The 11,325-nt window shown below is 40.2% G+C and overlaps 1 protein-coding gene across 1 annotated transcript in view; it reads left to right on the top strand.

The window, feature by feature from the left end:
• LOC141901454 (vitamin D3 receptor-like) overlaps positions 1-11,325 on the top strand; it is a 39,233-nt gene that overhangs the window by 10,414 nt on the left and 17,494 nt on the right. The window contains exon 3 of the mRNA XM_074788691.1: positions 8,168-8,318. Coding sequence (XP_074644792.1) covers positions 8,190-8,318 — 129 coding nt within the window. The 5' untranslated portion in view covers positions 8,168-8,189. The remainder of the gene's footprint in view (positions 1-8,167; positions 8,319-11,325) is intronic.

Raw genomic sequence — 11,325 nt, forward strand, 5'->3', positions numbered from 1 at the left:
TTCATTGTTAAGCGGTCGGGAGGGGAATTCGAAAAGAAAATGAAAAGTTGTCATGTTTTGGATAATGATATAGGAATATTGTCTACTCTTTGTTGAAACGCATAGCTGACATCGCCATTTTTCACGAGTCGCGTTTCAACGAATATATCCATAGAACACCGTTTTCGACATCGATTGTTTTATGTATGATGTCGAAAGATGAAGTGGCACTGGAAAGAATTGTAAATTTTGATTTTAATTTTCATATCTACGCTTAAAAATGAGGTGCGTCAGAAAGAATATTAAATTTTTTTTTTGGCTAATCGTCTTGTCTGGATTTATTGTAGGATTTCTCTCTAATGCGGATATCGTGCCTCTTCTCTCGGCCATCAGGTGAAATGTTCGTATGTTGAATACACCCTGGGCGTTTATCGACCGTTTATGAAGGCAGGAAATGAAATGAAAAATACAAAATAGCCTCCCTTGACCTTTGACCAACAGGACTTGAAATCTAATCTAAAATTATCTATGGTCTCTAGGATAACCCATATATGAAATTTCACCAAGTAATCTTAAACCATCTATGAGTTAGTGCCTGGAATTGAAAAACAGCTTCCTACTTTGACCATCGACCTATAGGACCTGGAATCGGTTACCCACGGTCAAAAGGATATAGGCCTAACCCATCCACAAGATTTCACCGAGCTATCTTAAACTTTTTATGAGTAAGAGCCCGGAAATGAGAATTACGAAATGGCTCCGACTGTGACCTTGACCTCGGTCCTACAGGACCCAAAATCTAATCGGTTACTAACCTCATCTAGTACGACACAACAGTTGAATTTTGGGAAAATATGTAAAATGATTCAGGTCCGAGCACACGGAAACCACTGCCGACAAATGGACGAGTGACAGTTTAACCTTGTGTTGTGGAGGCATAAAACGGCCTTACTAGAATTTACATATAAGGGACAAAGATATATAGCCTATTAAATAAAAACTTTTGACCCTTGCTGTGTAAAGCGATAAACTTTTTACGATGATCAACTTCCTCATAAAAGGATTCTCTGATCCCCCTTGAGTAAAAAGAAGGCTCTTCGGCAATCATTGAAATCAGTTCGGAGCTGGTATTAGATCGTTGGTTCCGCCAACATTCCAGATTTTTGGTGTCATGTTCGAATGCGTAAATGAGTATGTACTTCTAGAATTAAGTCAAATATCAAAGAAAAAGATGTTCCGTGAATACGAAAGTTGACTATAACGTACGTGTGAAGTAAGGTCTCGAAATAAACACCGGATTTTAAAAATCCTTTGAAACTGTATTGTGTAGGATTGCGAAATAGTCATTCTTTTACGTAAGTTGAATCGAAGAAAAAGGAGACGATTTTATTTTTTAATCGATAGATTGCCTATGAACTGAAGTTATTTTTTAATCATCAAAACATGGAATGAGGAAACTATTAGACCTCTTGACCTAGTATTTTCTAAACTGTGTTTTTTCCTCTTGTGTCGGTTCAATTCGATCGAAAGGTCATCGACATCCAATGGTCAATGACCTTTTTCATTGTCAGCCTGCTTTAATGACATAACGTATATGTATAATGACATAACGTATATGTATATATATATGTATTTGTATATATACTGGTTATGAGTTGTCTGGTTTCGATTTGCGAATATAAAATATTCTGAAAACGAGGTTACGGTTATTCGTCGAAAAATATTAAAATCGAAAATTTGCATATAATATCACTCGAGGTATATGTATGTCATGTATTCAGACGTTAATCTGATTCGCGAACGTTATTGATGGCTGTGTATATGCTAGTGTGGCGTTATCTTTTTACTAGTTCGGCAAAGCTATGCCGCACATAAGGCAGTTTTAAGATGCAGTCAAGGTAAGATTTTTAGTTACCTCATCAGTAACCGTCAACCCGCTGCTGCTAGGCGGGTGTTCTCGGTGCGGGAAAAATATGTCGTAAGATGTTTGGTGAATTGTTGGCCGATGACGAATGAAACGATCATTTCATTTCTGAGTCGGCTATAAGTGCCGTACTTTAATCACAGTGGCCACTTAGCCGGGAACTATCTTCAAGCCAGTGCCAAGCTTTTTTTAGGGGCAGTTCTATTTTGAGAAAAAGGGCACCTTATCGCCGTAAAAAGGTGCTCTTTCTTAATGAGAAAGGGCAGATATGAAGTGTCCGGGTACCTGAATAAATCATTTGAGAATTGATTACTTTTCATTTTCTAAAAAAGAACATGAAAATTGTTTCCGAATTTCAAAAAAAATCTTGACCAAAATTTTTAGAATTGACTTTGTTTCGAAGGGCGCTTTGATGACAATTTTAGGGGTTCGCTACTTCTTAATCCCCTTCAGCACGGGCCTACAGGGACCCTGTAAAATGATAACAGAACGATGCTGTGGTAAGTGAAATGAGACAATTCCTACGAGAACCAATTGGCATTCACACAGGATGAGGTGATCCATATATACTAAAATTTGGCACGGGCCTGTCCGATGCACAGTAAAAAAAAAAACCTTTGTGCAATCGGAGAATGGTGGAGGTAATGACAGGCAGATGTAGACAGGTCAGTGACATGCTATGTTTAACTAGTCGGAGTTCATTGACATAGTTTCCCAGGTCTGTAGAGGGCCAATGAGAGTAGTAAGAGGAGAGTCCCCTCTCACCAAGTGAACTACAGTAGCACCCCCTAGGCAGGTGACATTATTCTCTGTGTGATATGATGACATGTGTTTGTATGTTTTTACTGGTTTGGATATTGTTACAGACAGTTAAGTCCATACCCAAGAATTTAGTTGAAATACATCGCGATAAGTATTTTTATTTATTCTATGTTAATTTGATTAGAATAATGCGGGTTATTGGTCATAATTGAGCTCGTTTCTAAGAAGAAATATGTTAAGCCATTAGCACTCAGGAATTTCACTACGTAGTGTCTATGATGAGGTACTAGCCTATCAAAATCATGACTTTTTGCTACCTGAAATGTATCCAGATTTCTCTTGGATTATAAGTGAGCGCTCAGATCTGTCATGTTCGTATTCCAAATACTCGAGAACATCAAATCGGAAGATGTTGATATCTGTATGGAATTTTACAGAGTTTTGATGCGTCTAGTTTATCCTAAGCTAATGGGTTGATTCCCATGTTATATCCATTTTTGTGTAGCAGATGAAATAAAGTCAGGGCCGATGCGGGCGGCTTGAAGGCTACAGGTTTGTGCGCCCTTTGCAATTTTTCAATTTGAGCGCCTAGAGGCACAAAAAATTAAGCTGTTACCGTCTCCGTGGTCCCATATTGGATATGGCTTCAGTTGCTACTAAAATGAATTGTAATTGGTAGCCTCGTGAAACTGGGCGTATTATTTATTTCAGGCAAATGTCACGATGTTGTTGATCTCGTACATGAGACGATACTAGTAATTTTCTCTGAATCATCTGAATGACCTAGCCTTATATGTCTTGGCCTTTTGACCGAACTGCTACCATATATAATCAACAGGCTGTCTGGTGGTCAGTTTATCTAATTAGATTAGTTAGAATTGCGGAGTGTGTCTGTTTTATTATCGTACGCGTTTGTCTGGTCGGAGAATTGAGAATTGAATTTATCGCCAGCAAAATATGTAAAATTTCACCAAAAGAAAATCTGAATAAATTTAACCAAATTATGAAGTGTAGCAGGAAACCCGTCCGGGTTGGTTGATGTGGAGACATAAATACATCAGCGTTACATGTCAATTATAGCCGCGATCACACAAGCATTTTTGGCCCGGGCCAAATGAACGCGCTCTCTTATTAGCACGGGCCAAATTTGGCCCGCGTCCGATCCGTGCCAATTTGGCCTGGGCCAAATCATGTCTGTGTGATCGTGGCTTATATTAATGATGGTTCATAGTCCTTTACAGAGGGACAATCCCCCAACTGCCAATTGCATAGTTCACTAATTTCCTCACAAAGACATCGTACACATAGTATCAATATAGCTGATGCGCAATGATTTTATTTCATTCGATTTTTATTTCATTTCGTATGATTTTCTGTTCGTGGTCGGGTTTACTTGGCCTTATGCTGTATGCTTAATTTAGGACTGATTTACTGTAGGTTGTGGCACTAGAACGCCGCTTGCGCGAAATTTTCTGAGGGAGGACCCCAGACCTCCTTCTATTCCTAAAAGCGAACTCCCCGAAAAAAATCCTGGCGACCCCCATGTGAATTCATCGAAATTTCCTATGTATCGCTTCACTATTCGCCATCTGGTGTGTGTTGCCGGTACTTCAATTGATTTGATGTGTTTTTAAAAAGTTTTCTTTTTTTGCTTCGTATTTTCAATTTCGAGTTTACCAAAAATAATGTGCGTTGGCTTAGTACATAAAAGATGTGCAGTTCTTATTACTTGAGCAAAAAATTTGGTTTTAATTTCCAATGTAAAACGCCGATCTGGCGGTAGCCTGTTTGTACGCTGTATGAAATTGATTGAAATTCGTCATGGTCAAGGTTATGGCTGAAGGTTATTCTACTCGGTTTAAACAGTATGAAATTCATCAGATTTGTTGGTGTACTTTTACTGAAATCGACCGGAAAATCTGATGAATTTCTTTTTTTCAGAATGCTGAGGGCCGAGGGTTTGAGCAGTTATAGGACCAGGGTAAACATGTTTGTTAAAACCAATAGCTATAAAGTAAACCTCGCCTAACTCCGACAATTCAATTCAATATGTCTTTATTGTCCTTTGAGTAATATAAAATACAAGTCAGGTTTTTTAACAATTAAAGATGAGATAAGCATAAAATACAAAATCTTATAGGAAGTCATAATTTAAAACGCTGTTACAAAATATGAATAAACATATAATACAATGTAATGCAATATAATTACAAAATAACAGTAACAGTGATCACCTTATAGAGTTACCTATGTCGTTCGAAGCCCAGTGAGATGAATTTTCCGAGAGCTTTAGTTAGTTTAGGGGAACACGTAATAATTATGAATTTGCCATGACCATCTCTGATTCACTTACTCTGACAAAAACAAAATTGTTTTCTGTCTTCCTAATTCATACTTTGTAATCTTTTACTTGGCCTTATGCTGAACTGCAACCATTCTGCCACTCCCAGTTCGTCTTGAGTTGCCCGAGGTTTACTTTACTTAGTGTACGAAATCTAGTTGAATTTTGGTCCTTAATCAGTAGTGGAGCTATCGATTCCGGAATGCCATTTTATTCGGCATTAATCGTACAAAAACGTGAGAGAAAAGATTCATATGAAGCATTACATATCGCCTAAAAACTTGGCTGCAAATCTTTTAGTCATTAGGCGCCGTGCCTCTGGAACTCTTTACCGAGTCGTATTCGATCGATTCATGACCTCGCTCTGTTTAAGTCGGATTTTAAAACATTTCTGTTCGAAGCAGCATTTTCAGATTCATAGACACTAATTCGAGGAGCACCTATGAACATTGTTTAATTCTTTCAGTGCGTCTACACCGCAGTGCAGTGTATAAATCAGTGATAGATTTTGCTAGTACACCGCACTGCGGTGTATTCATGTAATTAGTGATTAGTAATTATCTCTCTTGGAAAATGGCAACACCTGTCAAACGTAGTAAAATACTAGTAACTAATGATACACCGCACTATGGTGGTATTCCCGTTATTCAACACACTAGGGTGGAATTTTTCAAAAAATTCATATTATCTCCAGCACTATAGGGTATTAATTAGTTGGCACTGAAAGGGTTAATCAGTGGAATGGGCGCTATATAAATGAACCATCATCATCATCATCATTATCATTCATACCCTGTAAATCTGAAATAGAAAAACGTACTTCGTCGACGTGTGATCGCATCGTTTCGTAAAGAAGTTGCTATTTGAAAGCTAGCTAGGCTACACGCACAATAATAACGACCATTTATGTCGACCAGTTACCACCTAACTACGTCTCCGTGAACCGGTCTCAAACTGGCTTAAGTTGTTTTGGTGAGTTCAATTTCGAATCGATTCCCGATTGTTATTTGGAAGCGGAAATATCTAGCGTGGTCCAAAAATAGCTTCCGAAATTTTGTGCGGGTGTTTCCTACTGCTAACACAGCTATTGGCGTTGATAATTTCGAGCTTTTTCAAAATCTGCTTGTGTTAGGCAATTCGGTTGTACGTACGTTTGGTGGAAATATGTTTATTGCGATAGTCGACGACACTGGAAAAGCCGACAAACTCGCCTCGCGCGTCATATCTGCTTTCTATGGGCGAAAAATGTATTTTTAAGATTTCAAAGAAAAGATCATATGCGCCTAATGCGGTTATCCTCGACGACAGCGCGCGTTTCTTTTTTCAGATCCGTCTCATAGATTAATCATGACTGATTTGAAAGTACAGGGGTGGATCCAGGAGGTGGCTTATGGGGGGGGGGGGGGACGAAAGTTGGACAGATTATCTCCGGACACAAAGATAGGGTATGGGGGGCCTCCCCCAGGAAATTTTTTTTAAATGAGGCCCACTAGATGCATTTCGGAGGCATCTTGATGTTATGATCCTCAACACGCGACCATCCACTTTCAGGCAAAAAAAACAAAAAAAGACCAATAGAAGAGTTATTGTAACATCAATCTTTTTTAGAACAACGTATTTACATTTGTACCATAGAAACAATGAGTAGAGTGCATAAATGATCCTCGACACAACTATCTACTACTAAATCCTACATGAAAACTCTTGTTTCTAAAAAGATATATCTATCGAAAGATAAATATTTCAAGGCCCAATGTGGTAAAAAGGTGGGTCCAGATTTTTTACTGACATTTTTAGGGGGGGGGCACGTGCCCCGGTACTCCCCTGAAGTATGTACGTTTACGTATATTTTCAAGAGAAAACGCGGAGAAAACGCTTGTTTTCTATGACGATATACTCTACCAACGACGGATGGAGGTTCGCGTTTTATTACCGTTCGATATATATTATTGATGAAGCGACTTCGAAAATAGAACGGATTCGTCGACGCGATTCAATCCTATTCGCGGGGAGAATGGTCGAGGTGCGGATATCACGACTGAATATTACGTGAGAGGGAGGGAGGGGCAGAGGGGGAGAGAACGAACCGAGCTGCAATCGCGAGGATTCGACACGGATCGGGCCCCGAGTCAAATTCGGTCCGTGTGCCTGATTAGACAGCGCGTTCACGTACGCAAACCACTCACTCCTCGATACTAAACAACGCTCAAACAAAGCGAGGAGGTGAAGTGAGTCGCCTCTGAAACCAGTTGCAATTCACACGCAATAATTTGTGGCCTAAGACTGGCCCATTTGGCACCTGTGTAAACAGTTGTTCGAGACCAAAAACACTCGTGTGATTGTGGCTACCCAGAAGGGGATGATGAAATATAGGTGAAATATTCACATAATTCATGAATATTGCTCTGCGGTGTCGGTTGGAGGTAGAATCCATTCCCGAAGCAGAGGCATTGACGGTTGTTCATTTCTATGGTTCCGAGTTTGCTGGACCAGGTCAGCGTATTGAATAAAGGTGCATGCGACCTCGCGGAGGATATATTGTTCCGTACGCGTAGGGAGGCAGGGAGGGCCGCGATGATAGAATAGGAGAAAGCATGGCTGTCGGTGTTATCATTAAAATAGTGCATTCTGAGAGCGATTCGGGCTGTCACATGTACACACATATCGCCGATCTCGACGCCTGTGCTGTTTGTGACATATGTTGTCGTACGTAGACCCTACATGTATTCATCATTTTCGACCGGACTTTTTTTTCTATCATAAATCTATCTGCATTTACGGGATTTTATTATTCATTTCGTTCGAATAGTGCTGTACACGCTGTACGATATGTAGCACTACAGTCGAGTAGCAACATATATAATATTTTAGTAGATATTTAGCCGAGTGTATATATATTTATATATATATATATATATATATATATATATATATATATATATATATGTATATATATATATATATAATATATTTATATATATATATATATATATATATATATATATATATTTATATATATATATTTAATGTTGTATTGATCTCTGTCGTCCGCTGTGAGTTTTGTAAATAGCTGTTTTCGAAACGATATTATGAAAAGCGGTGTAAAAAATGAGTAGAAATATGTACGAGTGTGTAATAGATACGCATATTTATATTTGCAGGTCTACCGGTAATTGAAATGATATGGAGCCAGTAAGCGTAACGGGAGTGCCTGCAACTCATCAGTTACATAATAGAATGTATGATAATCAAATGTATCCGAATATGAACGGTTTAAACTCCGGTGGCAGCGGCGGCGGCGAGGATAGTCAGGTAGGTTTCCTTTATCCAGTCATTTCAGTGGCGCTCACAGCCAGGCCACGAGTCATATTCGGCCCAGGTCTGATCAAAGGGAGAGGGAGAGGGAGAGGGAGAGGGAGAGGGAGAGGGAGAGGGAGAGGGAGAGGGAGAGGGAGAGGGAGAGGGAGAGGGAGAGGGAGAGGGAGAGGGAGAGGGAGAGGGAGAGGGAGAGGGAGAGGGAGAGGGAGAGGGAGAGGGAGAGGGAGAGGGAGAGGGAGAGGGAGAGGGAGAGGGAGAGGGAGAGGGAGAGGGAGAGGGAGAGGGAGAGGGAGAGGGAGAGGGAGAGGGAGAGGGAGAGGGAGAGGGAGAGGGAGAGGGAGAGGGAGAGGGAGAGGGAAATCAAGTTTTATTTTAGCCCGGGTTTTCCACTTATAGTTTATCTGTGAAATTTGCCTGCAGCGAACTGCGATCATACAACTGGCAATCTGATTGTTGCGGCAAACTTGCGCATGTACCTGCACACCCGGTCTAGCGTAGCAGGGTTTCGTGCCGAGGCTGATTCAAGCGATGCCATCAGGTTGAAATCCCTGCTGCGGAAGAAGGTTCTAACCAAAACGCTCGAGTGATCAGGACAAACGCTTTTTCCCGAAGATGTCGACATTTAAAATAAAATTTTATTGCTGTATATGAATGGCGAGCCTTCAACGCGATGTTGCGAGGGTCAACTAGCTGATCGGGTCATCGGTGCTTGTAAACGTTCAATTGAAATCCAGGCAAATATTCTCAGAAATAAATCGCGATTGAGTTGTAAATCTCGACTATCAATGAGAACGGTAATAAACACTGAGTTGGAAATTCAATGACATGATGATACAGCGATACGGAAGCCTCAAAATTTTCGCAATCAAAGTTCATCGGAAAAGAACTAATTTCGACGGCGAACGACTGAGCGTTTTTCGCCACGCTTCCGATTTTGTCGTTCCCCCATTTGTCTGCCCGAATTCGAAGACGATTCTTCATTTACCTTTTTTTGAGGTCCCGATTCGTGCGTTCGCTAGTTCGTTGCTGCTTCATTTTATTCTTTATTTCAAATGAAATTCAACTTCGACTTCTCTTGGGAAGTAAATCAATTATTGATGAGTACTAGGCCTACATCCAATTACTCGCATGCTCCGGCGGAAGATAGCGATTTTGTTGCATCATTTTCCATTATCGGTGTATGTACTCTGTTACCATATTAGCTACGTATGTTTTTTTTAAGCGTACATGTAGTTTTTACATTCTACGTCCTTGCATCGATTATTGCACCGGATCAATGAACAAACACGAATAACGATTTATCGATGGTCATCATCGCGTACCGCCGGTACAGCGCGTTAACGCTTAAAGACCGTTCTGGTCCGGGGTGGCAACTGACCCGCAAAACCCGGAAAGCTCGGGAATCGGAAAAATCTTTGAAGAAAATCGGAGAAAATTCCCTGAATTTGACAAATTTTACAACAACAAAAAAAAAAAACAAACAAACTGAAAACGCGGGGAATTCTGATAATGCTATTGAACGCGTATTTCTTTATCAGTACGTGATTCAACGAGAAATTAATTAATCGTAACATTTTGAACCGAGACATTCATTCCGAATTTTGCGTGATCCCGCCGAAAAATCCGGGAAAACTCCGCGTGATTAATATATATCCATGACGTAATATATCTAGATATAATAGTTGGTCTTTCATCGGGGACAGATCGATGAAACTCCTCTAGAGTCGGCTGTTACGATCGACCGACTCGGAAATGTGCAGCTGCTTCGTATGATACATCATACATATCGTCGTCAATGCAAATGCGGTTGTAATTATGAATTTGTAAAAAGTCTCTGATTATATCGGAAAATGTCAGAGGCGCCTACGCGTAGACTACTGTCGTCTCATATCAAGGTCAACGAGGACTCTGATGAATGGAGAATCCACCAGGTGGTGATAGCGTGCAATTGCTGGTTTGTTTCTCGAATCGTCTTGTCGACGTGTTCTATGTGGACTATCATAGGCACAGTGTTGTTACGCGGCTGGCTTAAAATCTTTCGTGTAAATCGATTGAAAACTGAACAAACTGATGGTGCTGATCCCACCAACCCCACTGGCGGCACACAGACCTCAAATTAGAAACACAAGACTCACGACTCACTGGAAGCCATATGAATTTCACTGAAAGTCCACTCAAAGTAACAGCGAAAATTTTTTGTGAAACTGGCCGGCACCTCATTCTGTTTTTGGGCTAGGTTTGACTTTGAATTGGTTCATATTTCACTAAACGTATATATATATATATATATATATATATATATATATATATATATATATATATATATATATATATATAATATATGTACTAGGTACTCGAATAATTTTAGAAAGGTCCGTCCGCGTTTTTTCCCTTAAGCCTGGATCTTTGGATTATGTCTGGATGAGAACAGCTGACGATTCTGTCATGAGACAGACACCCTTGCCATTAGTTCAGATCATTTCTGACTGATTCGGTTTCAACGTATTTCACATTGTTCTGTAGCTGTATGTATATGGTTATATATGTATAGATTCAGAATATATTTAATGGCTGCCAGAGACGCTGGATGTCTGGAGTGGTTCTTGACTAAAACATCGGAACAATTATTGATGAAATATTAGCGGCACTCACACGAGATTCTTGGCTTACAATGTATTGTAATTGTGCGGGAGCGAATATGCCAGAATACCGCGCCTACATGTGATTCTGTGCTTAGTTAGCCCACCTTAAGCCTAGCGTGCATTGTCACTGCGATTGGAGACAACTGGTTGCGAGGCAGTTTTCGGCGTATGCGAGTAACTGGCTGGATAAAATCAGTTGCTTGAACGTGTCGATGTGAGCGAGCTTACGACTGGTAAGCGACGATCTATATCCTGTTCTAGCCAGTTGCCCATGTTCTACTTTTGAGCAACTAGTTGTACTCAGTTACTGCCATATCAGTAATCATCAACAACATGGTTGCAACTGACTAACAACAAAG

Source organism: Tubulanus polymorphus, chromosome 3 (assembly GCF_964204645.1).
Source record: "Tubulanus polymorphus chromosome 3, tnTubPoly1.2, whole genome shotgun sequence".
NCBI lineage: Eukaryota > Metazoa > Nemertea > Palaeonemertea > Tubulaniformes > Tubulanidae > Tubulanus > Tubulanus polymorphus.